This window comes from Bactrocera neohumeralis, chromosome 5 (genome assembly GCF_024586455.1).
Source record: "Bactrocera neohumeralis isolate Rockhampton chromosome 5, APGP_CSIRO_Bneo_wtdbg2-racon-allhic-juicebox.fasta_v2, whole genome shotgun sequence".
In the NCBI taxonomy this organism is placed as follows: domain Eukaryota; kingdom Metazoa; phylum Arthropoda; class Insecta; order Diptera; family Tephritidae; genus Bactrocera; species Bactrocera neohumeralis.
In genome coordinates, this window is record NC_065922.1 from 46199958 (window position 1) to 46226892 (window position 26935).

At 34.2% G+C, this 26935-nt stretch overlaps 2 protein-coding genes across 3 annotated transcripts in view; one reads left to right on the plus strand and one right to left on the minus strand.

Annotated features, from left to right (window-relative positions):
- Positions 1 to 26565, plus strand: part of LOC126758947 (irregular chiasm C-roughest protein) — a 122708-nt gene extending 96143 nt beyond the window's left edge. For both annotated transcript variants that reach the window (XM_050473438.1, XM_050473437.1), the window contains exons 3-9: positions 11082 to 11987; positions 13314 to 13514; positions 16474 to 16650; positions 19362 to 19464; positions 19689 to 19816; positions 19969 to 20389; positions 22221 to 26565. In XM_050473438.1, coding sequence (XP_050329395.1) covers positions 11250 to 11987; positions 13314 to 13514; positions 16474 to 16650; positions 19362 to 19464; positions 19689 to 19816; positions 19969 to 20389; positions 22221 to 22921 — 2469 coding nt within the window. In that variant the 5' untranslated portion in view covers positions 11082 to 11249 and the 3' untranslated portion in view covers positions 22922 to 26565. The remainder of the gene's footprint in view (positions 1 to 11081; positions 11988 to 13313; positions 13515 to 16473; positions 16651 to 19361; positions 19465 to 19688; positions 19817 to 19968; positions 20390 to 22220) is intronic.
- LOC126758939 (irregular chiasm C-roughest protein) overlaps positions 1 to 26935 on the minus strand; it is a 724984-nt gene that overhangs the window by 521419 nt on the left and 176630 nt on the right. The window lies entirely within an intron of this gene.

A 26935-nucleotide genomic window follows, 5' to 3' on the forward strand; every position in this document is an offset into this window, starting at 1 on the left:
AATTCTCGAATAAAACCAAAAAAATATAATAAAAACAAAAAAAAAGGAAAGAAGTCTAAAAAAACTACAATGAAATGTTTAAAAATCTTCACACAAGTAAAAAACGCACGAAGTTAAAACAAACAGTGGGTAATACTGTAAAATAAATGCAATTAAATTTAAGTGCGCGAACAATAAACTAAGAAAAAACAACAAAAATGACCAAATGAAGTGCCAAGAGACGGCAAACACAAAAGCAAAGCCATTATCTAATTTGTTGTAAATAGAGGTGACCAAAGGAACAAGAAAAATTTGTAAAAAAAATAATGTGGCATCCACAAAAAAAACACGAATAAAATAATTTTATAAAAAACACAAATAAAATGAAGAAAAATCGACAGCCTACTAAATAAAAGCAGCATTGAAGGTCAATGTCACTTTGGAGTATGGTAGTCGTGTGGGCATTCGTTTTTTTTATCCAAGCTTTGTAAATTACTCAATTTAGCTATTAAGACCATTACGACTACATGTAAAGAAAAGTACAAATATAGCCACAAACACGGTTATTCTTTCAACTCGAAAATATAATAGAAGAAATATATTTTTTATTTTATTATTTTTACTTAGCTTCGCTTGATTGCCGGATGGATGGACTGATACTACTTATTTTAAAATTTTTTCCAACAAATTTTAACTTCCGAAAAAGCTTTCAGCACAAACAGAGAGTTAGAATTCGTTACATTTCCCATTCATACAAACTATTGCACCGGATGCAGTTGCTTGCAACTGACTTGAACTTCATTAAGAAACACTTTACATGACGGCTTTCTATGAAGACTTGTGGACTTGTGTGGAAATAGTTAGATTTCCATGTAAGAGCCACAAATACGTAATAAATCTGCGTGGCGAAGGTCATTAAAAGTAGATTTTTTCTGTTATTAGTCCATTGCCTTGCTCTTCACAACAACAAGCTATGCACGCATATGTGCTTAAGAATGCCGGGCAGCTTAGCGTGAGAAAAATGCCAAAGGAAACACACCTGCCCGGCTAAATTGCTCAGCAAAGGGCTCACTTGTCTATCTGCATGCATTTGTGTTTATTCATACATTCATATAACATATAAGTATATGGAGTGTGCGTTGCACTCATACGCATTTGTGGCCCATTTGCTGCACACAACTATCGGTTGAGCTTTTTCATTTATATCACACTGCTGTGGCATTCGGTTTGCGGTATGCTCGGCTTGAATGCCCTACAAACCGCAGAATTTCTACCTTGAGAGCAGCAATGTGGCGTCTAAATAATTACTTTGCTGCAATACTGTAATAAATTTATTAATTTTGTGGCATGGAATGTTTTGCTCGAAAAGCTAAAAATAAATGTGCGAAAAACATAAAATATGAAAAATAAATATTAAAAAAAAAATATAGAAAAATAAAAAATAAAAAAAAATAAAAATTTTAAATATATGAGTATATTAAAACTTAATACAAGAAAAAATAAAGACAAAAAATACAAAAATAAAAAGTACCAAATAATTGAATTAAAATAGCTTAAGAACTAAAAAACCATCTGTCAATACAAACATTACCCCATTTGTATGGAAAAAAATATAAAAAATTCTATAAATATTAAAAAGTGTAGGCGACAAATTTTCATAGCTGAACTAATTAAATTACAAAAATAAATAAATTAATTAAGTGAAATTAATTTCCTCTTTGTTCACTTATCAACCATATCCGCCGCGTAATAATTTCCACTTACTTCCGACTAATTGCATACCAACTAATAAAAACAAACTCTGAAATACCATTCAATGACATAGTTTTCCGCATTTAGGCCTATTTACTTTTTAATTATACCCCGAAGAGGAAATTTTAAGTTTGCCACAAAGTTTGTAACACCCAGAAGGAAACCTGTATAAATTATTACAGTGGAGAGCGTGACAAACTGAGCCCTCAGTTTTTGAGAAATCAAACTGAAATTTTGAACACATCCTTTTCCCCACAATATGCTGCCCAGTTATCAAAACCACTGCTAGGGACAACTATAGCATATAGCTGCAATTCCGGTCCAGCTCAAGTCCTTGAAAGGAACTTTTTTTATTTCACAAAATATCTTCTTGAAGACCAAAGCGCTGCTACATTGCCCGAAAAAATTGTTCATATCGGACCTCTATAGCATATAGCTGTCCGATCAGAATCGAGATAAAGATTTTTATACCCTTTGTTTGCTATCCTGTGAAGGATATTATAACTTAACTTTAACGTTTTTTTTCTTCTTTTTATTCCATTTTTCTTTGTAGTTTTTATAACATTTTCACTGAAGTCATTACTTTGACACTAAAAGCTATTAATGTCGTAATTTTTTTAAGTGTTGAAATTTTAATGCACTATAGGCAGCTATTGTGGTTGAATTGCTTGTGGTTTGTTGTTGATTTAAAATATAATATTATTGGATTCATTAATTAACATATAAGGCGATATTAATTAATTTTCCATTAACGGATGTTGTTGTTTTAGCGGCAAAAACAAATTCTCATTTAATTTTAAGGAATGCTGCCGGACTGAGAAAAATTTTCGCGGGTTTCGGTTATGTAGGTCAGACTGTTGTGGAAACTTTCAATGGGATCATGTGGTATGGTGTGGCATGTAAAAGTATTTTTGCTTGCTTTACATCATATTTTGCATTATGCACCATGGTCAAGGAAATGTAGTTTGTTTCTTTAGAATGTTTGAAGAGTATTCGCTTAGACGACTTCAAAAGAAAGTTCTCAAGAATTTTTTATTGTTACAGACTACAATATTAACAAAGAAACCCTGAAATTTTTAAACTCGGCCATTGCCACGCCATTTCCAAGGGGTCAAGGTAAAAGATGCGCTCGCGTTGCCGGATAGCTTCTTACCAGATCGTCTATAGCGAAAAATACGTGTTTTAGTCAAAACCTTAACTTAGAACTTGGACGAAGAAAAAAAACTGGAAATCGGTTTATTGGCAGACATTTTTATAAAAAAATTAAAATTTCAGTGAAAATTTCGCGACATTTTTTTTTCAAATACTTGTAATCGAAAAAAAAATTCTCGTCCAAGTTTTTAAGAATTGTATCTCAAAAATCTGTGTAAAATTTCATGAACATCGGTTGAGTAGTTTTCGAAAATCTTGTTAACCGACTTCAAAAACACAGTTTCGAGAAAAACGCTTTTAATGACAGCGCATTAGCTAGCCAGAGGCACACAAGTTCTCAAGGCTGTATCTCCGAAACTATTACTCGGATCAACATGAAAATTTAGGACAATATTCTAGAGATGCTGTAGATTTTAATAAGATTATAAAAAAATTATTAGATTTTTTGAAACCCGTGTAACCTCTTAAAAGAATACTATATGTATTTAAATTTTTGTCTAGGTTTTTCGTCTAACGTCGCTACTCTGCCTGAACTAATCTGAAAAGTCAAATAGAGTAGTTCTTATATAAATCGATTGGCCATAGCTTCGGTCCAAAAAATTACATGTAAAAGCAACAGCAAAGTTATTGAGTTAAATTCGTAAACTCATTAAAGTGGTATAACCACTATTTTCAGTACTAACAAGTTTTGCTTTGCATCTTTTAGCTCAGTTTTAATATTGTCAATAGTTCAAATGACAAATGGAAATACAAATTTTTATTTTTTTGCTTATATTTTTAAAACTTGTGACATAATATAAATTATAGTAATTTATATAAAACCAGAAGAAAGGTTTATTTGAACATTTTTTAAAGCGGAAAACAGAAGACATGTTAACGCAGGGTTGCATCACAAGTGTTGCCCATTTGATTGAGTATTTACTATAGTTTATTCGATTCGCCGGAGTGTAGCAGTCGGCTATTAAGAACATTTTCTTCTGAAGACGTTGCTAACACTTGCTAAGCTTAACTTAGAAATAAAGAGAAAACTAAGACACTAGTCTACAAGTATTAAAGACGGAAAGTGCTCATACTTTTAAGCCTACATAAGATACTTTGGTATATTTTGTTTCAAAATATGATCAGCTTTCGATAATAGTTTGCACAATATATATAAGTACAAACATAATCCTGAATTGGTATAAGATTTAAAAACCAAAAGCGATCTAGAAAATAAACGATAAAATATAAATAAATGTAATCAAAATAATGATATAGTCAAGCAAAATGATTTCGCGTCAAATTATTGGCAAAATGTGTGTCACAACGCCTCAAATTGCCAACTGCCAAACGTTGTCAACTGCCGGCAGCTGAAAATTGCCAATACTCATCAGGGTAATGATTATGATTATGGCGAGATTATATGATGGAGGCGTTCCATTAACCTAACGACTATTGAATTTGGCGTAAAAATACGTTGTTGTGACAATATGCGATGCGATACGAACTGGATATTAGCGGCAGTTGTGTTGTACATAAAGATGATTGAGTTTAATGCGGTTGCAGAGGCCATTTCACAAGCTTAGAATAACGCCTTGCTTACATCGATTTATAAAACATAAATAAATATCGTTATACTTAAAGATATATATAATATATATGTATATCGTACAATCATAACGTTGCAATTTACTCTAACTGCGAAAGGCTGCATTAACGTTCGAAATTGCGGAAATAATAGAAAAAAGTATAGAGAGCACTTGCAGGACTCTCTAGCCACGTCTTGCCACGTTTCTTCTGTGAACTTACTATATTTTCCAAATAAGTAGGTCATGTGTTAGCTGTCAACAGCTATTAATTGTTATGCGGCTAACCACACACGAAGTTATCAATCGACACCGACCCACTCGTTCGTGTGCACACCATATATTTAAGTATATATACTTATATTATATATTACACATATTGCGTTTTACAAGACGTTTGTGCATTTGATAATAACTTTTCCGCCAGAAATTAGGTCAAAACTAGGGAAAATATTTCGAGTTTGCTCAGCTGCATCATATTCCTTGCACGAATTACACATAAATACTTTTATGAGCGTTTAAATAGACTCTGTAACAACGCTTAGCATTGCTAAATATGTCTGTCCGTTTGTTTTTGTTAGAATTTGCTGATGATTTATGGTGTTTGCATTCGTTGAAGGCTCTTCGGGGGTGTTGAGTCGAACCGAAGCGGTCGAAGGATGAGTTGGACATGTAATAGATATATAATTTCATAGGCGATATATATATGTACATAAATACATGTATGTATATAAATGCATGTATGTATGTATATAAATGTGTAACAGAAAGAGTTAAGTGTATTAGTATTTAGGTGATGGCAAGTAACATCAATAAATGGGTGTGTATATGGCGGCCCGCTGTAGTTGTTTAAATTTATTAGTTATTCAAAATGTGCATGAAATATGAAAGTAACGGCTTTTAGCTTTCGTGTTAAACTTAAACTCATAAATAAATAATTTAATAAAGTCTTAAAATTGTTACTATTGATTTATAGGGGATAAATTTCACGTAAAATAAAATGTTTATAAAGGATCCACGTGTTCAAGGTCACAAAGCAGACACTTTAACGACATATTTTTAGACTTATATGCATAATTGATAAGTAAGTGGCTATTTTCAAGCTTTTGGTAGTCTTTTTTTGGTTTTTGAAATTTGTTTGTCTTTTTGCTTTTTTATTAATATACTAACTATTTGCAATATTTAACAGCTAGACAGACTAATAGCTAGTTTTGATAATTTCTTTTGAGAGTAATGAGAGAGCGATTTATTTAACATAAATGAAATGAAAAAAAAAAAATTATAAAAACATTTTTATACTTGTATTAACATTTTGGTACTAAACAGCAGCTACTGTGCACAATTTCAGAATCACATATTTCAATAGGATTTTTTTTTTGGCTGTCAATGATACTAAGACAACTCTGTATTTGGAAAAATAACGGATTTTTAAAGCTTGCTAGTAAATTATGTACCTTTCTAACTTTAAGTAATTTTTTGGAAAATGGATGAAGCTGTAAAAAATTAAATACTTTTCTAAAATTTTTTATATTATAAAAATTTATAAAAATATAAACTGTCAAAATATGAAACAGAAAATTGATTGTTTGAAAATTTCACACTGTGTGTACCCCTTATGCGGAAACATCGATTGTTTTAACATTTTTTAAGACCCTTAAGGGGATACATGGGCTTACGGGTTTCAAAAATCGAATCTTTTTATTATCTCATTAAATTATACAACACATCTAGAATATCATCCTAAATTTTCAAGTTGATCCGGGTAATAGCGCTTATGGAAAATGTTTCGAGGATTGAAAAAAATCGTTGGCATAAATTTATTACATCTGCTGGGGATAACTATTAGGGCGACAAAATAATTATTGATGAATAATTAAATACTTTTCGTTTTATATACAATGTACATTTTTTTTTAATTCTGATTTTTTTAATTTATCTACTTTTAATAAATATCAATTTTAAACAAAAAATTTTTATCTATAGAATTCGCAACCTTTCTCCCACCATACATATACTAGTTAAAACAGCCTTAAAAACTTGTGCGCTTGAAGCTGGCTAGGCTAAGTGCGCCGTCTTTAAACACGTTTTTCTCGAAACTGTGTTTTTGAAGTCGGTTGGCAAAATTTCGCAAGAACTACTTAACTGATCTTCATGATGAGATACAATTCTTATAGACCTGGATTAAAGATTTTTTCGAGCAAAACTATTTGAAAAATTAAATGTAACGAAATTTTAATTTTTTTTGTAAAAATGTCTTCCAAAAATCCAATTTTCATTTTAATTTTCCCCTCCTTCAAGATCTTTTTTCATTTTATATTATCATGTAAGGAGATATCCTGCCAACGTGGGCGCATCTTTTCCGAGGAATCACTGGAAATGGCGTCGCAATCGCCGAGTTTAAAATATTTTTTTCCAAAAATTTCAGAATTTCTTTGTTAATAGTGTATGTTTGTAAGAATAAAAAATTCGAATAAAATTTTCAATTTATTTATATGAAAAAAACTTTTTGAAAAAAATTTTACCAGTGATGCTTTAAGGCTGAAACATCGATTTTTAAGATATATTTAACGCTTGAGTATCCTCGCCTATTTAAGAAAAAACTCCTTGTTTTTCATATTTCGGTTTGGTTAAACTTATAAAAATAACAGTTCTTGAGTTACGGTCTTCCAAAGTGTTTTCTCAAAACTATATTTTTGCAAAATTTCATCTCTTGGCGAGGGTTTCTTGATTGTTTTTCCCCTCAATTTTCACTTTTCCTTATTGTATGTAAATATTTCACAATTTTTACTTCAAAATGTCATCAAAAATCAATTATCGATAAACCATTTTCCGCAATAGAAGTGAAATAATCCACATTTTCAAGAAAAAAACAACTCAGGCATGTGTTGGATAATTTTTACACTGCGTTCTTAATTTATACAATAATTTACAATTTTATGCCGACTTAAACAAAATTATTACACGCTTATTAAATTATTAAAATTATGTCAACAGCGTTTACAGTTAACTGCAACACGAGCGCACGCAATGACAGACGCACATACATATGCACATACAATACCTGTGGCTTATACATATTCATATACATACAAATATATGTAGGTATATAAATATTGAGCGAAATACAAAAAAAGCTATAATTTTATGTTGCAACAGCCGCACGGCGCGGCGGTAACCACAGCAAAGGTATCACTTTACCGACACTGTAACTACACACTTACATGCACATACACATGAGTATATTGTGTGTGTGTATAAGTGCACATGCACAAACGAGGCGCTGAAAGCCACCGCCGCAACGTCACACCAACCCCTCCTTGCAACACAACACACACGCTCACACAGACAGCGCCGCGTAGCCACGACAACTAGCTGGGTGGCCCCAAGCTCGGAAACGCGACAAATTTTAAATTTGCAACGTCAACAAAAGCAGCCACTACGCCGGCGGGGTGAAGCGTCACTTTTTGTGTAGTCTTTGATTTTCCACCTTTTTTCGGTTATTTGTTGGCAGCATCATGGCTGACACCAGTAATTGTTGCTGTTGTTATTACTGTTGCTGGCTGCAACAGCCATGGGCCTTGCGTAATTCGAATTTAATGCCAGCTTTTTTGATATATATGCAAAAAAGCCGCACGTCGCTCGGTGCATTCGCTCAGGCGGCCAGACTGTAGCCGAAAGTGCTATAAATATGCATGTAAACGCCTTTGTGTGAGTTTTTGTACTTAAGTGCGTGTGTGTGTATGTGTGCTTTATATGCAGTTGCTTGTGTAACTACAATTTTAAATATTCATATTTGTCGCAACGCAGCGTCGTGGTGCTGCTGACCGACGCGCTTTCCGGCGCGCTTCCAACGCAGGACCACAATGGCGCTCAATACACCGTAAAGTATGTACACGAGCAGTTACATAATCGTCATGCAACACTAAAAGTGTGCAGGTTTTATACCCAGTAGACTTGCTTGCTGCCACTGCCTTTGGCAGCAGGCTTCCATTGGCTCTTTCAATCTCACAAATACGTCGCGGGAGGGGGGTAAAGGACCGGCGCGCCTTTAACATTTGATTTTACAGCATGTTCTGTTTCTTCTGCGTCCTCCGATTAAAGCAAATTTGCATGCAAATTTTTAAATTTTCAATGCTTGCACTGGCTGTAGTCTGCTTTTAGGCGTTCGTGCGCTTTTTATGCTTGTAGGGTTGTATTTAGTGCGCATGAGTTTTGAGTACGCTTAAATCGATAGATTTCCATATTTTGTGCTTACCTCGGCCTCTTATACCAATTATTGCATTACAGAGATTTTTATAACTAAGCTTGTAGGTGGTTTGGAAAATTTGATCTCGAACTATAGCTTACTGAATCTGATAAGCGCTTTTTGTTTTGTATTTTTTCATTTATTTATTATGTATATCGGTTGATAGTTTGTAAAAAGTCACATTTTTTTGTTGGTTTTTTGGTTTTTTTTTTAACAAGTGTATGTATGGTGGGATAAAAGTTGCGAATTATATTATGTATAAAAAATTATATATAAAAAATTTTCGCTTAAACTTGAAATTTTTTAAAAGTATATAAATTACTTTTAAATTCAAAAATCAGAATTTAAAAAAATAATTAATATGTAACATTGTGACAATAAAGTACTCGGAAATTTTAAATAAAAATAAATAAAAAAAGTATTTAATTATTCATCAATAATTATTTTGTCGCCTTAATAGTTATCCCCACCAGATGTAATACATTTATGCCAACGATTTTTTTCAATCCTCGAAACATTTTCCATAAGCACTTTGGTGATGACCTTCAGTTCCTCGATCGAATTTTTTCATCTCTTCCTTGAACGGAAAACAGGTTCCACGGAGCGGCAATTTCAGTTTGGGGAACAAGAAAAAATCACAGAAAGCCAAATCTGGTGAATACGGTGGTTGGTCGTTGGCATTCATTGTGTTTTAGCTTTAAATCTAGTCACAATCGTGGCTTTATGCGATAGTGCATTATCAACGTGCAAAATTCATGAATTTTTCTTTTAAATTTCGGCCGTTTTCTTTTTTTTTGGCATGTTTTTTTTTTTGTTTCGGTTCGTCTTTTCCTCCATTCCTATGATTTTTGACTGCTTTGCATGTCAAATTCATAAACCCATGTCTAATCGGCAGTTATAATGCTTTCCTTGAATGCAGAATCATAATTCAGATGCTCAAGCATGTCCAAAGAGAACGATTCTATTTTTGAAAAAAAAAATCAGCTTTATCGGGACTTGTCGAGCAAGAACACGTTTCATATGCAAAATATCCAGCAAAATCATTCGAACGGACTCTCTCTTACCATCTCTCTAATACTTTTTTAATATTTCCATATTTTCATCAGTTCAAAAGCTTAAAGGTCGTCCAGAACGAGGTATTTATGTCTTCAACGATCTCTCGGCCATCTTTGAAGACTTTGTACTACTCGTGGGCTTGTGTTTTTGATAAAACTGAAACACCGTAAGCCTTTTTCCACCTTGGCAACGATTCCGCTCACGAAATTTGGTTAGAAGAACAAAACTTGAGACTATTCTTTGTTCGATATTTTTATCCATTGTAAAAATCGCAAAGAATTACTGCAATGTATCGACTTAAGCAACTGCTGTAAACAAACTGGTTGACAGATCACTCTCATATTTGGCATAGTAACTGAGAGCAGTTCTACCAACTTAACACAATACTTTTTTTTTGAAATATCATTTACACGGAAAGTTTAATTACAATATCCGGGTGCATTTTTGTCGCAATGTATAAACATGGGATAAACATATTTTTATAAGTGTGCAATCTGGTATTTAGGATAAAATTTATATTTTAAATTTTTTAACCGATTTTTAGGATTAAAAACTTATTTTTAATTTTAATTTCATACTAAATTCAAGCTTTCCTGTGTGTTTTTTATTATTCAAAATTATAACATTTTCCATCATGGTATCCTTTAGTAACCTAAATGTCCAGAGGAATAATTTTCCGGATAATTTTAAAATTTAGAATTATTATTATTTAAAATTTTTTGAAAGTGGTTTTAACTATAGAAGCAAATGTTCGAAAAAAATTATGAAAATGAGTGTGAAAATATTTTTTTTTAAATTATTAGTATGGTATTAGGGTAAAATATCATTCTATAGTTTAGTTCAACAAATGATTTTTCATGATATTTCTTCATACATAACTATATTTTTATAAGCCTTTCGTAAATAATTTCCATGGCACACAGCAACAGCGAGGGAAAACTCAACAAAGCGCAGTTTCAATGACAGCATACTTTCAATATTAGCTATTATACTTGCTGAGAATATAACTTTATATAACATAAGCTTATAATTTTGTTGCTAATCAAAAAGTTCTACCACTCCTTTTGGAAAGTATGCTCATTTCGTTTTCTTTTTCAAAATTTAAAATCGGAACGTGCCAAGCATTGCAAAGTAATAATAAACCGAGAAATAAAATTGTAGCACGTAATTTATGTTACTCACACACATACACCTACATACATATGTATTTGTTTGTGTATAATAATAATAATAATGATAAAAAATCGCTTCCCATAAATTCAGCATCCGCAAATTTAATTTCCGATTTTCTAATAATTTCCTCTTATTTTCTTTGCACATTTTCTTTTCAGCATTCAAAAATAATAAATCGATACGAAATTCGTGCGCATCAATCACATAACAGACGTTAAGTCACGCAAACGCTTTCGCAGCGACATCGACAGTGACAATAACAATAACAACTGTCCTTCCATTTCTACGCTACGACGCTAGACTACCACCGACACATCACATCAGTCATGGCGTACGCATTTACTGCAACCGCAACAACTACCACTACCAGTCGAGCAGCACACTCACCTGTGGCGCCTGGCACGACGCGTATGGCGTCACTCAAACCGCTGCGTAGCTTACAGCAATTGCTGCTGCCATTCAAAATCATCGCCATCATCAGCATTGTGTCGTCAGCGTCGCCGCTGTCGTTGATCAGCATGACGCAGGCTAAACACCTGTCAGCGGATGTTGGTGTTAGTAGCGCTGTAGCGGCGCTTGACGACGCCGCTTATGCCGCTTCTGTGCCGTCGGTCGCCTCCTCCTCATCCTATTATGGCGCTTATCAGTTTCAACGTTTCGCAATGGAACCGCAAGATCAAACGGCTGTGGTGGGTGCACGTGTAACGCTACCGTGTCGCGTCATCAACAAACAGGGTGTGCTGCAGTGGACCAAAGATGATTTCGGTTTGGGTACGTCACGTGATTTGGGCGGTTTTGAACGTTACTCAATGATTGGTAGCGATGAGGAGGGCGATTACTCATTGGATATTTATCCGGTGATGCTGGACGACGATGCACGCTATCAGTGCCAAGTGAGTCCGGGACCAGAGGGTCAGCCGGCTATACGGTCGACTTTTGCCACGATAACAGTGTTGGTGCCACCCGAAGCGCCAAAGATTACGCAAGGTGAAGTGATTTACACGACCGAGGATCGTAAGGTGGACATTGAGTGCGTGTCGGTGGGTGGCAAACCGGCTTCAGAGGTAAGTTGAAATACTATTTTGTAACTTTGATTTGATTTGGAACATACGTGGGTAGAAGTTGGGTCTAGCTAGTTCATTTTGTATGCCTTTAATTGAGTTCTGCACATGATGTTTCATAATATTTCTTCATACATAACTTTTTTTTGGAGCCAAACATCATCAACTTGTGGAAAAATGATATTTATCCTGAATTCACCGATATTTAAAGTTCCTTTTCGCTTTTTAATAAAAGGTGATTCCAACCTTCTAACGGAGAGTTTTCTCAAAATAAAGTGTGAAAATAATAACAAATTTTAACGAACTGCTCGGAGCAGCTAATTGGAAGAAGGAAATTCTTTAAGTCAGAAACAAAGTGCCTCAAATTTCAACCCAAAATGAGGAAAAAGACGCAGCTCCAAATAGAAGTAACCTCAAATGCTTTACTTTGAATTTTGTTTAGTTTACCCTTAAAATTATATGCTGAACTATGTAATTTAACTTAACGGTGATTTAGATTTGCTATAATATTCCTACCAAATTTGGTATTCAAGCTAACCTTTTTAGACCCAAGCAGAACGTTTAGTTTTGAATATGGCAGCATTTTGTATGCAATACAATTCAACTTCCGCTAACTGTAAATCCATATATGCTATGAAAGCGTACGAACTCCAAATATTCCACACTTGTTACCACAGTCAACACATTTACTTTCGAGAGCAACAACTAAAACGTATTGAAACACAAATTGAAATGTGCCTATAACGAGAGCATTGCTTCACCACCCCACACACACCTCAACGGGCAAAGCATTTGCTTTCATTTAAAAGCTGAGGGGTGCGCAAACAAGAAGCTGCCAAAAAAAATATAAAAAAGTTATAAGCCAACGAATTTCAACGCTATCGCTGTAAAAATGCCAACTCATCACGCCCCCGCTAGCGCTTTACCCAAACCAGCGCAAATAAAAGCGAATATTTGCGTATCAGCAACGCACACACCCGCGCACCGGTGCCTGTGGTATCCAGCTATTTTGCACCTCAACGACATATTTGTGCAATTTATGTTTTAATTTGTTATCCTTTTTACCATTTGCTTGGATTCGTAAAACTGCACGCCAATCCCCGCCCACAATCCATACAGCTGTCATCAGCATAAAGCTAACCACACATCAGCACGCTTTTACAATTTGATCCTCACACGCTTATCCCTTAGTCCTTGCTGCTGTTTTGTACAATATTTCCGTTCATTTATTCACCCGTTCACTTACTGTTTATTTATTTGTCTCATATATATTTACATATTTGCATATACATATGTATATATATGTTTGATGTGCACTTTTGTTTGCAGATAACGTGGATTGATGGACTCGGCAACGTTATAACGAGCGACATTGACTACACCACGCTGCAAATGCCGGATGAGCGCCGCTTCACCGCCCAATCGACGTTGCGGTTGACACCGAAAAAGGAGCATCACAATACGACATTCACTTGTCAGGCGCAAAATACGGCGGATCGCACATATCGCTCGGCGCGTATACGTGTGGAGGTGAGTTGAGACGGTCATGTGACGGAAGTCGACTGTAGTTGCATGCATATACGTATGTCTATATAGCCATATATTACATACATCTATATATCATCTGTATATCTGCAAGCAATTCCATTTGCTCGGCTCTACAATTAAGCCATGCAGAATCTTATTTGTATAATATACACGCACCGAAGATTAGTGTTTTTAGGTAGAGTATTGGTCCAGAATTTCAATCATCGAATACTATCCAATCATTTATTATATTCATATGTAGAGTAAGGTTTCATATAGAACGTTTTTAGGCAAAAGATATTTATTTCTGATACTTCTATCTTAATAAGAGACCAAAATGACACATGCATATATAAGATATGTGTCCTTGCTTTTGGCAAGTTTCTGTTAGCATAACTTAAGAGTATATGTTGTAACTCCTTTTTCTATAAAAATTAGTTTATCCGCCTACGTGTTGCTATGATTATGATATAAATTTAATATTATTAAAGCCTTTTCGCACAGTAAATTAATTTATAACATTAAGATTTTAATTGAAAAACCAGTTTCACACAGCCCGCTACTCGATTAGTGATAAGAGTTTTTAACAATCAGTTGTTAAAGTGGTTTGTGTTCTTCATTTTTTATTTTGTGTTATTAAAATTCATCAACTAATTGCTATATTATCAATGCACACAACCAATTTTACAGCTTGGACAACAACCCGCAGAGTTGTATTCCAGTGTTAACTCGATTTGAATTCGTTGAAGTATTAATGTGGTAAAATAAGATTTTTATTTTATATAGCAAATCGATTTAATTAGTGCTGCTATCGAACAAAAGCCGATTAATTGGTCAATCAACTCCTGTATGAAAAGGCTATTAGCATAAACTATTATTTACAAAGAAAATATTATTTACGAATAAAAACGAAAACGTTATTGTCAGTATACGAAATCGAAGGATGGTAATTGATAGAAATATTTAGCAAGCTCAAAATTATATTTTTAATAATAATAATTTTTTTTTTGAAAATTGAACGCAGTTTTATATTTATAAATATATTTTATTAAATTTTTTTAACATAATTAAGATATAAACTATCCTATATTTTAAGTTGAATGAAATTGGAAACAACGTGCTAAATTTTACTAAAATCTGATTGGTAGTTTGGGAGTTTACCCCGGACAAAATGTTGTCACATTATATATAAAAATTACGTTTCACGTTGTTTGTCCGCAATGGACTCCTAAACTACCGAACCGATTTTAGTAATATTTAGCACACTGTGTGCAGTTCTAACCAACTTAGAAGATAGGATGGTAAAAAAATTCATAAATAAAAAACTACAATGAAAGCTTTATTAAATGGACGCTCTATTATGCGGACATCTCCATTAACCATCCACATTGTTGATGTTTATTAAGTACAATCTATGAAACGAACTACTTTGTTAACTGGACAGAAAGGCTGGTAATCAGACAATGAGAAAGTAGCCTTAAATTCGTTATTTTTTCCAATGAAATTTATTTGTATGAAGATATTCAAAATTAAACCTCCAGTACAGTCCATTGGTTTCTTACACCGACAAGAACGTTTTCGCGTGTATTCGTAAATAAAATTTTCCCTGTACTGAATAGTTTATTATACGAATAATGGTATAAAATGTATACATAACACAGCAACATGTGATCGGATCCACTAGTTTTTATATAATATATAAAGACATAGTTCATACCATAACGAACTCATTAATTATTCTAGGTTTTGCGCAGGATTTACAAAACTCGAAAAGATTCAACCCTTAGCCCAGTAAATTCATAATTTTGTATTCGAAGCTTTTAGAAAAACTTTAAATAAGCCATTTTATAGCCCTCTCAATTTAAGTACAATCATGTTTAGGTTTAAATTTAATTTAGAAATTGAAATTCCAATAGGAATTTATAGTTTGGTTTTCAACATTCTGGATCATTTTGTTTCCATACATAAGATCAAATGTAGATAATAACGCTCCAATCTCCTTTATTTACATATGTTAAATATGTCAAATAACTAAATAGGTCATACATTTTTCTCATACTCGTACTAGGTGGATTACCATATAAAAACTGTTTCCCGTTGCGTTACACCTTTAAGAGCCTTACTATGTTAGGTCTTGAAGTATGACAGATTCGATTTTTAACAGTTTGATATTTAAGCAGTTTAGTCTGTAGACTTTTTGAGCCGATTTCATAAGACAAATCAGTTCTTTTATTTCCCATAGATGGGTCTTTTAACTTACGAATTTCTATATGCATTAACAAAGCAATAAACAATTTATCAAACACTTCATAGGCGGTCGTTGGCGAACATTAAGGGATCCGTTCACATGGCAGATGGGCTTAAATAATCCGAAAATACTCTACCAATCTACTTCTACCAACGACTATCAACACAGAAATTTGAGAAATGTTTCCGCGTAAGGGGCATTCGTGCTCGTTGTAGATATCTGTGCTGTAAAGAATTATATTTAGTTTTGAGAAGTAGTTTGGAAAGGAGCGATTATTTATAAAGTTGAACGGTGGGTTAGTTAAAAAAACTTGTAAAAGGTTTTGAACTATTGCCAAATATGTATATAGTACAATAAGGGACTAACAAGGTGTTAGTATTTATAGATGTTAAGACTTACATATAAAAAACGAGCTAAAAAATCAAATTTAAGTTCTCAGAAAGGTATTTAGGAAACATAAAAAAAATCTCTACTTCATTTTCCCCTTCATACCTTATGCAAATATGTATATCTACTATCATATCCATACACACATACCATATTTACATCTGCCGTATCGTTTTATACAAAGTACAGTTACATGCTGCTACAAAACCGGTTTAAATTGGAGCTTTCAACTGTCACAACAGCAGACCACACAATTCACAGCAATTTTCTAAACGCTACTTCTATGCGACTCATTTTGACTTTTCTTATTTTTTATCCATTTTTCAGGTAAAATACGCACCGAAAGTTAAAGTGAACATAATTGGCGGCGCGTTGGAGGATGGACGTATACCGGAGTTTGCACAGGTGCGATTAGAGTGCAAAGCGGATGCCAATCCCAGTGATCTGCGCTATCGCTGGTTCATCAACGATGAACCAATTGTTGGTGGACAAAAAACCGAGATGGTGAGTTACAACAAAAGCAATGCATATGCATAGATTTAAGTCTTTTTTGTTATTGTTACAAAGAACTAGCGCATAGCAAATTCATTGGAGCGTTTTATAGTATTTGAGTGAACAGCGTCACATCATTGGAGGGGTGGGGGCTACATGCGCGTAGATTGGGTGTGGAGTGAATTGTAGAATAGGTAGTTAGCTGCGGTGTGAGGCAGTGAATGGGAGTGCACTCGGTTGGGTTGAGGTTAATGTGGAGTGGCAGTTGCTGTTGCACGCCTCAAATGTTAGTTTTGTTATTGTAGCTAGCTGTCACGCCTGCCACCGCTGTGCCCGATAATTCGCGTAACACAAGCCAATCATATGACCATGCAACAACAACAAAAGCGTTAGACATTTTCAGATTGCGTTCGCCATACACCAGCGTCAGTAGCGCATATGTATTTGTAGAGCAAATGTTGCACATACATACCTATTATTTTTGCTGCTGCCACAGCGATTACGCGATCGCTGATTGTTACGTGTGGCAAGCGAAATGTTGCAACCTCAATGTGTAGAATTAGAGACACTAGCAAACAGTTAGAAAGTAGCAACCAGTTTGGCAGTTGCAGCTGCTTTTATTGCCCCCAAGCAGACGCAATGCCGCTTTGTGGGTGCGGGTGGTGAAGAGCAAAAGCAAGCGCAGGAGAGTTGCCCCGTTGCCGCAACGATCATAATCATTTGATGCGATGACAAATGGTATCGCTGCAATTTTGCGCCGTTGAAAGCTTGACGCTTAACATTGAACGGTTTTTGTTGCAGAAATTCATATATTTGTTGTTGTTCTTGTTCTTAGATAGCGCACACTCACTTAACTTATTGCAGTTAATTTCAGCAGCGTCCGTCCAAATGGTAATTAACTATGTACATTCTGCGCGTCACAACACTCTGCCTCATCGGCCATATTAAATAGCGTACAACAACAACAATAAAAAACTGGTTGCATGAGAAGCTGCTATCGTCATCACCAGCTGCGTAGCTTCTGTGGCAATTTGAAGCGCTTGTTGCTGCGGTATATTTGGCGCATATTTGGCTAGAAAATGATCGCACATAAAGGCTTATGTACATATGAGCTATCAGTTAGAGCACACATAAGTATATATGTAAATATTAGGGTGGTCAAAAAAAAAATTTTTTTTTGTTGAATACCGTAAGAAATTTGGTGCGCGAGTGATAAATTGTATAACATAATAAAATTTCTGATCTTTGTATACATATGTATATTAGGGTGAGCCGAAAAAAATTAAATATTTTTTTAGATAAAAATATTGTCCGAGAGTCAACAACTGTATTACTAAAAGAATTTTTGAGTCGTTCTTTGATGATGATGATGAAAACTTTCAAAAATTATCTTAAAAATTTAAAGTTCAGACTGATATCTCAAAACCTGAGAGACATGTTTGCATTTATAGAGGCAAGCGAATATGCTCGACTGGTCTGGTAAGGTATATAAAATAAAAATTTAATTTTTTTTGGCTCACCCTAATATATATACTTGCTACGTAAACCAGTCCTTTGCAATTGAAAAACAAAACACCCATGAATACTACATTGCAGTTAGAACCACCCAAAACAGGCTGCTCACCACTCCATCCCTCCGTCAGTACCCCTAGCATAGAACGCAAATTATTTGCTAAACTGCGCACCAGTCTCTATATGCTACTTGCCACTTGCAACCAGTTGATCAGCAGCTGCCAGCGAATGCAATTTTCACAACAATTACAGCCGTGCGCCACTTCCCCTTTACGTTTGTGCAACATATCTGTATGTATACATGTACAAAAGTACGCGTACATATATTTATTTATTTATATGTATGCATATGTGCTTCCGTGTGTGGCCGAAACAGGCTCCTCGCTCTCATAATTTGTTATGGTTGAAAATATGTTGAATCGCAGCCGTATGCACAGCCGTCTCGCGGCGCTAAATTATGTGGCACGATTAAAAGTGGCTTTGAAAAACGTTTTCATATCAATTGTAAACTGGTTAGATAATGCCTACAGACCGCATAACAATCTCTTGCAGTCGTTGAACGTTATAGTATTTAAGTTCACTGTGATTGGTAGAACTTCATTGGGGCTTCTTGATTTTTGCGGCGGCGCTGTTCTTTATATTTACGAGCACTTATTTGTGTATTTTAATTACCCAAAGAGACGTGCGCCGCGTTCTGAAATATGTGTGCACTTATGTACATATGTATGTGTGCATGTACGAATGTATGTATTATATGCATGTGGTGCGTCTAACTGGACCCGACAACTAGTCAGAACCGCGGATTGTATGATTGTTATTAGCAGCCATTTCCATCATTACATTGCTTATGCAAGTGTCTGGCGACAGATAGCAGCCATTGCTAGTTAAGTGCTGATAAGCATAATTAGTGGTTACTCATACGCCCCGTATGACAGAAAATTTATATGCATTAGAAGAATTTTAAACTCGATTTGCATTTATGCAATAATAATTATAATTAATTGATAAATTGTTAGCGTTTTGAGATATTGCGCACTGCTGCAATTAACATGCGGTAATTTATTTAATTATGATTAAATCATAAATCCTACAATATATGTACATACTATGTACGTATTTATATAAAAATATTTTTTTTTTTTATAATAAAAAAATATTTTTGTTTTTATTTCATATTTTAAATAAATATATTTTGGCGTTCTCCAATGCAGGTTATTCGAAATGTCACGAGAAAATTTCATGATGCCATTGTCAAGTGCGAAGTGCAAAACTCAGTGGGCAAGAGTGAAGATAGCGAGACGCTGGATATCAGTTGTAAGTAAACAAGTTAATAATTATAAAAATATGAAATGAAAAGTTGTAAGTAAATAGTATATAATATTATTGATATATATATACATATAAATTTATAAAAGTATTTTCGTATTTTGTCAATAGTTATTGCAGTATATATACAATAATAATATAAACTAATTTCAATAACCAATATATCTACTAATTATTTTATAATATACATAAATATTTTTTAACTTTTTCAGATGCACCCAGCTTTCGTCAGCGTCCGCAATCGATCGAAGCCGACATTGGCACTTTGGTGTCTTTGGGCTGTGAAGTGGACGGCAATCCGACGCCAGATATTGTATGGATACAGCATCCAAGCGATAGGGTGAGTCAATTTTTATATACTAGCTATACTAAGCGATAATTTTTCATTGTAAAATAAAAATAAATTCTTATTAAACAGCTTGTAGTATCGAGAAATTCCATTGCATTATATTTCTAACAACTATTTTTCGCTTTTCTTCGCCTCACTTGCAGGTCGTTGGCATCAATTCCAATCTCACCTTTACCGTTAGCAATGAAACAGCTGGCCGCTACTATTGCAAAGCCAATGTGCCTGGCTACAAAGAAATCAGCACCGATGCGTATGTTTACCTGAAGGGTTCGCCCACCATTTACTCGCCGCCATATCAATTCGGTTGGGTGGGTGATACGGCGCGCCTTGAATGTTCCGCAACATCGGTGCCACGTGCGCGTCACGTCTCGTGGACATTTAATGGACATGAAATCAGCGCTGAATACGGACACGACTACTCGATACTGGTGGATCCGGTGCCGGGTGGCGTTAAATCGACTCTGATCATTCGTGACAGTCAGGCGTATCATTATGGCAAATACAATTGCACAGTGGTGAACGATTATGGCAACGATGTGTTGGAAATCAATTTGCAAGCACAAAGTGAGTACTTTCACCCACTTTTCAACCATATACCTTATAAGTGTGTGTGTGTGTATGATTGTGGAGGTAATTGCTTGCATAAACGATGCATGTGGGTACAGCATTGCTGCCTGAGGTGTGAGGTGTGCATGAAAAATTGGTTGATGATTGCTTAGCATATTATAGTAAGATATCCATTATAACAACATGATACATATATGTTAAGAATTTAATTAAACTAATAACCAAATAGTCACCAATCGAAAATCATTGATATAAGTATTTAATATATAAAAATAAGTGCCATATTTTAAAGTCATTTTTTTCAAAAGAAAGAAACTTTTGTATAATAGGGTCTTAACATAAGAATTCGTAAAGGTAAACAATTTTTTTAAGATAGTATTTACACCATAGAATCAACCGGGAAGACGTAGATCGTTATATATATGTATATAGCCCCTATGCAAACACAAATACTGAATATAAAGGTATACGTCCTTCCACCAGAAATCTGTGAATCTGTTTCACCCCTAATAACTCCGAATTAAACAACCCCAGCTATGTCTATAAAGCTATCCCTGATGCTGGCAACTGTCTCCATCATAAAATCAACTGGCGTGTGGAAATAATTTCACCCCATATATTATTTTTTGAAGTCTGGGGAAATATTGACCCATACTCCCATTTTTTGGTTATAAAATCACATTATATTATCGAAACATTCTCAGCTGATTTATCTATGTTCGCCGCTTTATACAATAAAATATGAATCACTAAGGCAGCGATTTGCTTTTACATATGTGTACGTACATACATATATGGGTGCCGAGGGAAACAAGAACCGATGTTTATACATATATTTATATTTGTGAGTAAAAAATATCTCATACTTCGACACTTCTTATTCGAATTTCTCTGCTTTCGAGAGGTAGGTGATATAGTGTCTCGATCATAAAAAGGCAAAACTGAGCATTTGCTGTAGTACAAATAACTCTCTCAATCATGAGTGACCTCTAAACATTGTAACAAATGCTCCTGTTTTATCATCAGATCAATTGTTTATCTCTCGAGGCATTTCATTCACGAATCTATAGCCAGTATTCTTTCTTAATGCTCTATCCTATAGTATCTATCAGCGATATATTACCTTTCCTTTACCATATCCTTCTAGAGGGGACTTTTTTAAGCCGTGGGGTGAAGTGGCATCCATAATCCCATTTAACGAGCCATTTAGCCCTTGCACATTCACACTATTCTCTGCAGTTCTCGGGCTTCCTGCTACCTACACTTTTTATAAAAAGCAGAGCCATGTCCACGCGGTTGATATATCAAATGAAAGTCTTCCAGTTAATAAAATGTGATTTGATGACAAGGAATGGAGGAACCGGCCAAAATTTCCCTAGCCTAAATATATGAAATTAAATTATTTTTACCAATCCGTTGATTTTATGACGTAGATAATTATGAATATATGTAGAAGCTTAAGAGATGGGAATATTTTATTGTACGAAATGGCTGAAGCAGTTTCTCAGATTCCTATCGGGAAAACTCAGACCCTTATATTAAGTATAGCCGCTATACCTTACAGTAAATCTAAGAATCTACGTCATTTCGGTTGGCTCTGAGATCCCAATATTAACTCATCTTTTAGTACGTACATATTCAGTTCAGAGAAAATCCTACGCTTGGTAATAATTTATATCGGTTCAGCGCCTTTTATGTCGTCTACGTTTTCCGATATCCCATTTCGATATCCCATTATTTAACATTGTATATTAAATTAATAAATAATTAATGAATTACTTATAAATAGATATTTAAAACATTATTTTCCTCACTCTTGTATCCACAGAAACCATCTCGCCCATGATGATCATCATTGGTGGCACCTCCGTGGTCGGCTGTGCTATGGTGCTCATCATTATCATTATAATCTATTTCAAGTGTAAGAAGCGCACCAAACTACCACCGGCCGATGTGATAAGCGAACATCAGATAAGTAAGAATGGCGGTGTAGCTTGTAAAATGGAAGCCGGCGATCGCACCTCCAATTACAGTGATCTGAAAGTGGACATATCCGGCGGCTATGTACCCTATGGCGACTATTCAACACACTATAGCCCGCCACCACAATATCTCACCACTTGCTCCACCAAATCGAATGGCAGTTCGACAATATTACAAAATAATCATCATAATCATTTGCAACAACAACATATGCAACAAACACTACAACATCATCAACAAACACCACCACCACAAACTGTGCCAATGACCTTCCTCTCGAACGGCAGTGCGAGCGGCAGCCTGACGAGTAGTATTGTCGGTTCGCGCGAAATACGCCAAGACAACGGTCTACCGAGTTTGCAATCCACCACAGCGTCTGTGGTGAGCTCCTCGCCGAATGGCAGCTGTAGTAATCAGAGCACCGCGACGCATGTCATCTCCAGTTCGGTGGCGATGAGTGTGGATCCACGTTATAGCGCCATTTACGGTAATCCTTATTTGAGATCGTCAAATTCATCGCTGCTGCCACCACCAACAGCGGTTTAGAGCGTCTATCTGAGCGCCTTAGAGAGTCAATATAAGTTGTGTGTAGGTACATACATACATATGTATGTATATGAAGTGAACATAATATTTCATATGGTAAATAGTCCCGTTAGAAATGAAAGACTGATCTCAAAATCATTAAAAACCGTTAGAATGGCTAGCAATGTGGACATAGGGTAAGTAAGTGTTATGTTTCTATATAATCTAAGCTGTTGTCATAATTTAGTTTGTTTTGGAAATTTTTTATAAATTATTACGCTTCAAAGTCAAATATTGCAGAGTTCTCGAATAATATTTTATTTCATATTTATTTACTCAAAGCTTTTCAGGCAATGCCAATGTTGCTTCTTAAACTTCTGCTTTTGAATTTCATTTGATGTACTGGCAAATTTCGCACACAATTTCACAAATAAAAGTGTCTTATGTCTTTTTAGAAATAAACTCCACACTCACATAACTCCATCCAGATTAAAATATCAGCAACTGAATTGCTATGCTGACATTAGCAGTGGTTGCTAAGCTTGCAATTTCATTGTGTGTGGCATAAATTATGAATGTGCGATGGAGAGCGTATTTATATAGTTTACTGAGTAAATGAAAAATGTGCGAAAAAGTGTGCGAAACGGTATGTGTTTTCAAGTTTAAGGTGAAGGTTGCGAAAATTACCGTAAGTAGCTCAGAAAGGCCAGATGTGTAATATTTTGTGGCAAGGAAAGGTCTTAGGTGGGCTTTTACTCCAACAAAGCGAAAACTTTTCCGCTTACGAAAGCAGTTAGAAAAGTACCGTGAAAGTAATAACGCAAGTTTTGCAATGTTAGCAACTGTAATGAGCATAGGCTATGCTCTTAATTTTTTCCCTGAGACTTTAAGCAAAAATGTTTGGGGAAAATATAATATAATGTATATTATTATTAGGGGACATGTTAGTAAGCATGAGATAAAGTTGAGACCAAAGCTGAAATGTTTTCTTAGATGCAAGAGTATTCAATATTGCATAATATCTGCCAAGTCTTAATATAACTTAAGGGATCGTCTCAGTGTGACCCTCCGAAAGATAACTGATTTTCGCAATTTTTTTTTTGATGTTGTGATAAACTAATCGGTCCGGTTTTTTTTCTAGAAATAAATACATTCATGCCAAATACAAATGATTATTACTTATTTGGTGTTTAATAGTTAAATAAATTGTTGAAATCACACTTAAAAAACAGGTCCTGCACGATGTCCACGATTTCGGCTGCAATTTTGATTTAAAACAAAAATTTCAAAAATCGCCCTATGAAGACTTTTTTTTTTAATTTTACAAAATGGCGGCGGTTCGAACAAAAAGCATCGAATTTGTCCTTTTTCGACAGTTTTTCATAGAAAAAAATAAGAAGATTTAAAAAATTTATTCTCTCCAAATTTGAACTAAATTTGAGAGTGGAAATCGTGTTGAAAAACACCATTCTGAGAAAAACGCTTTTAAATATTAGCATATTTTCTAAAAACTCTTTATATAAATTTATGGCGATATTGTAGTTGAGAAGCTTGAATTTCGAATAATTTTACAATTTTTTTTTTATATTTTTATTAAATTATGCATTCTTTAAGTAAAGTCCGCGACATACTACATAGAGCTAACAGGTCAATTGAAAAGTCCCCAGTCTACTACATATTTTTTTGGCAAAATTCGTTTTTTTTTTCTTTTCAACATAATTTTCTCTTCTTCTTCAGTACGATTTATTCTTTGCTTCAAAATATGCCCTCAATTTCGTCGATCACCGTTTCACTCCAAGCAAATTTCGTCTCTGCGAGCATTATGTATAAAAAAAGTTAATTTTCAATATGGACTTCATTTTTGTGTTGAACTTGATTAGTCTGATTGCACTGAGCGCCTATTCTTTAAATGGCTGTAACTCACAAATAGTTTGAAACATCGACTTGAAAATTTAGTATGTTATTTATAAAGATATAAATTATCAAAATATGAAAAGAAACGAAAATCGAATTTTTCAAAATTTCAGAAAAAATTCGAAAATCGATTTTTTCAAAACTTTCGAAAAAATTCGAAAATCAATTCCTTCAAAATTTCACAACCTTAAGATCATTGCAACTTCTGATTATTGAAAAAATTCGAAGATATTACAAATGATATGAGCAAAATTTTGAAATGCCTCTTAGAGCAGTTTAACGCTTTTGAGACAGCCAAGTTGTTTTCCACAATGCCCTTCAACTCATTGAGAGGTACTAACAAACACTGCCAAAATATATAAACCTTGCTTTGTATATTTGGATTGCTGACGAACATGCTTCAATCGCGCAAGTGAACAAGTCTCTTATAACACATACCTACATATCGTCACCTAAAATGCAAAACCACGTATCTTCAAAAAAATTGGAATTTAAGTTTTTTATTGCTTACAATTCACTACATCACATAACATACCCAAATGCATGTAGCATAAATATTTTCAGATATAACCGATATATAACCATTTTATAACCAAAACTCAATTTTTTTCAATATTAGTGGTTGCTATTATATCGTTTTTCCTTCTGCTGTAAACTTATGAAAAATTATGTTACGTTATTTTGCATTTTGATGATGTATACATAAGTATATATTCATATGTATGCAGCTGGTTGTAGAAGCCTTTACAATTATTATTACTTTCTTTCATATTTGTTCACAAGAAAATTCAAGTGGAAAAATCCAAATATCTTTGGATCTTTCGACAAAATATGTTATGAAAAGTTGATGCTCTTCAGCTTGGATGACTGCATTTTGCAGGTAAATGAATATGAAATTAATATCCTTTTAACCCGAGAACTTTGAAATATTTACGATAAAAAGAGAGCAAGCAAACAGACTACTCATGAGTAAGTACAGATTTTGTAATATTTTAAAAATTCGAAATGAACTAAATACTACAACAGCTTACATAGTTGTGTAGGCACAAGGAAGCGAAGCATATACACACATGCATATGTATGCATTTAGATTAGATGATTAATATTTATTGAAATTCGTAAAATACCAAACCAAAAAGTCCGCAAGACCAATGCTAAAATATCCATACAAACAAACATGCTTGCCTACAAGCAAACAAAAATATGTAAGCATTTAGGTAAATAAAAAAAAAAACAACAACAAAAACAAAAAATTATGGAAACAAATTCAAGTATGTATTCTCTTTACTTTATAAAAACTAGCACGAAAGGCAAATGCACTCAGAAGTAACATACATATGTATGCATGTTTGTAATAAGCATAATCAGCAAAACAAAAAAAAGCAATAAATAAAAATAAAATTGAAAAAACTCTACCGAAAGCCTACCATAAACCTAGTACTGAATATTGCTATTTAATACAACAACAAACAGCTGGTAGCGAGCGTCCTAATAAATATTTCTAAAACTACGTGCATACCTAAAAACCTACAAAACAGCATTTATTAAAACAGTGGTTAGGAAAGCAACTACAAATATTACTCGTTGAAAGAAAAAAACATCCAAATATACATACATATATACACACACGTTTAATATGTGCTACTTCAAATTGTCCAAATTTTTGCTGATAACTACAAAAGTACTCTTCACTCATAGCATAAGGCAGAATATTTATACGAAATTAAAAATAATAATAATAAATAATAAAACCTAGCAAAAAAATTTAAATATATTCTGTAATTAATTTTGCTTAAGTCAATATACACAGTTACATGCATACCAACACACACACAGATGCGTACGGGCGCTAGCTGCTAAAGTTTATGTTAAGCATTTGCATTTCAATGCCCAAGTACCTGATAGTTTTAAGCTTAAGCTAAGTACTAAGTATAGATGGATGTTCACGCCTGTGTGCATATGCTCGTACGTACGTGTGTTGTTGTAAGTAAAAGCTTTGTTTAGGGAGCCGTAAACATACAAGAACTTGGTAGCGCAGCAATGATAATGGTGGCATTTTCTAGAACTCTACATATACATATATGGTTGAACTACTATGTACTTATGTCGAAACACTTAATG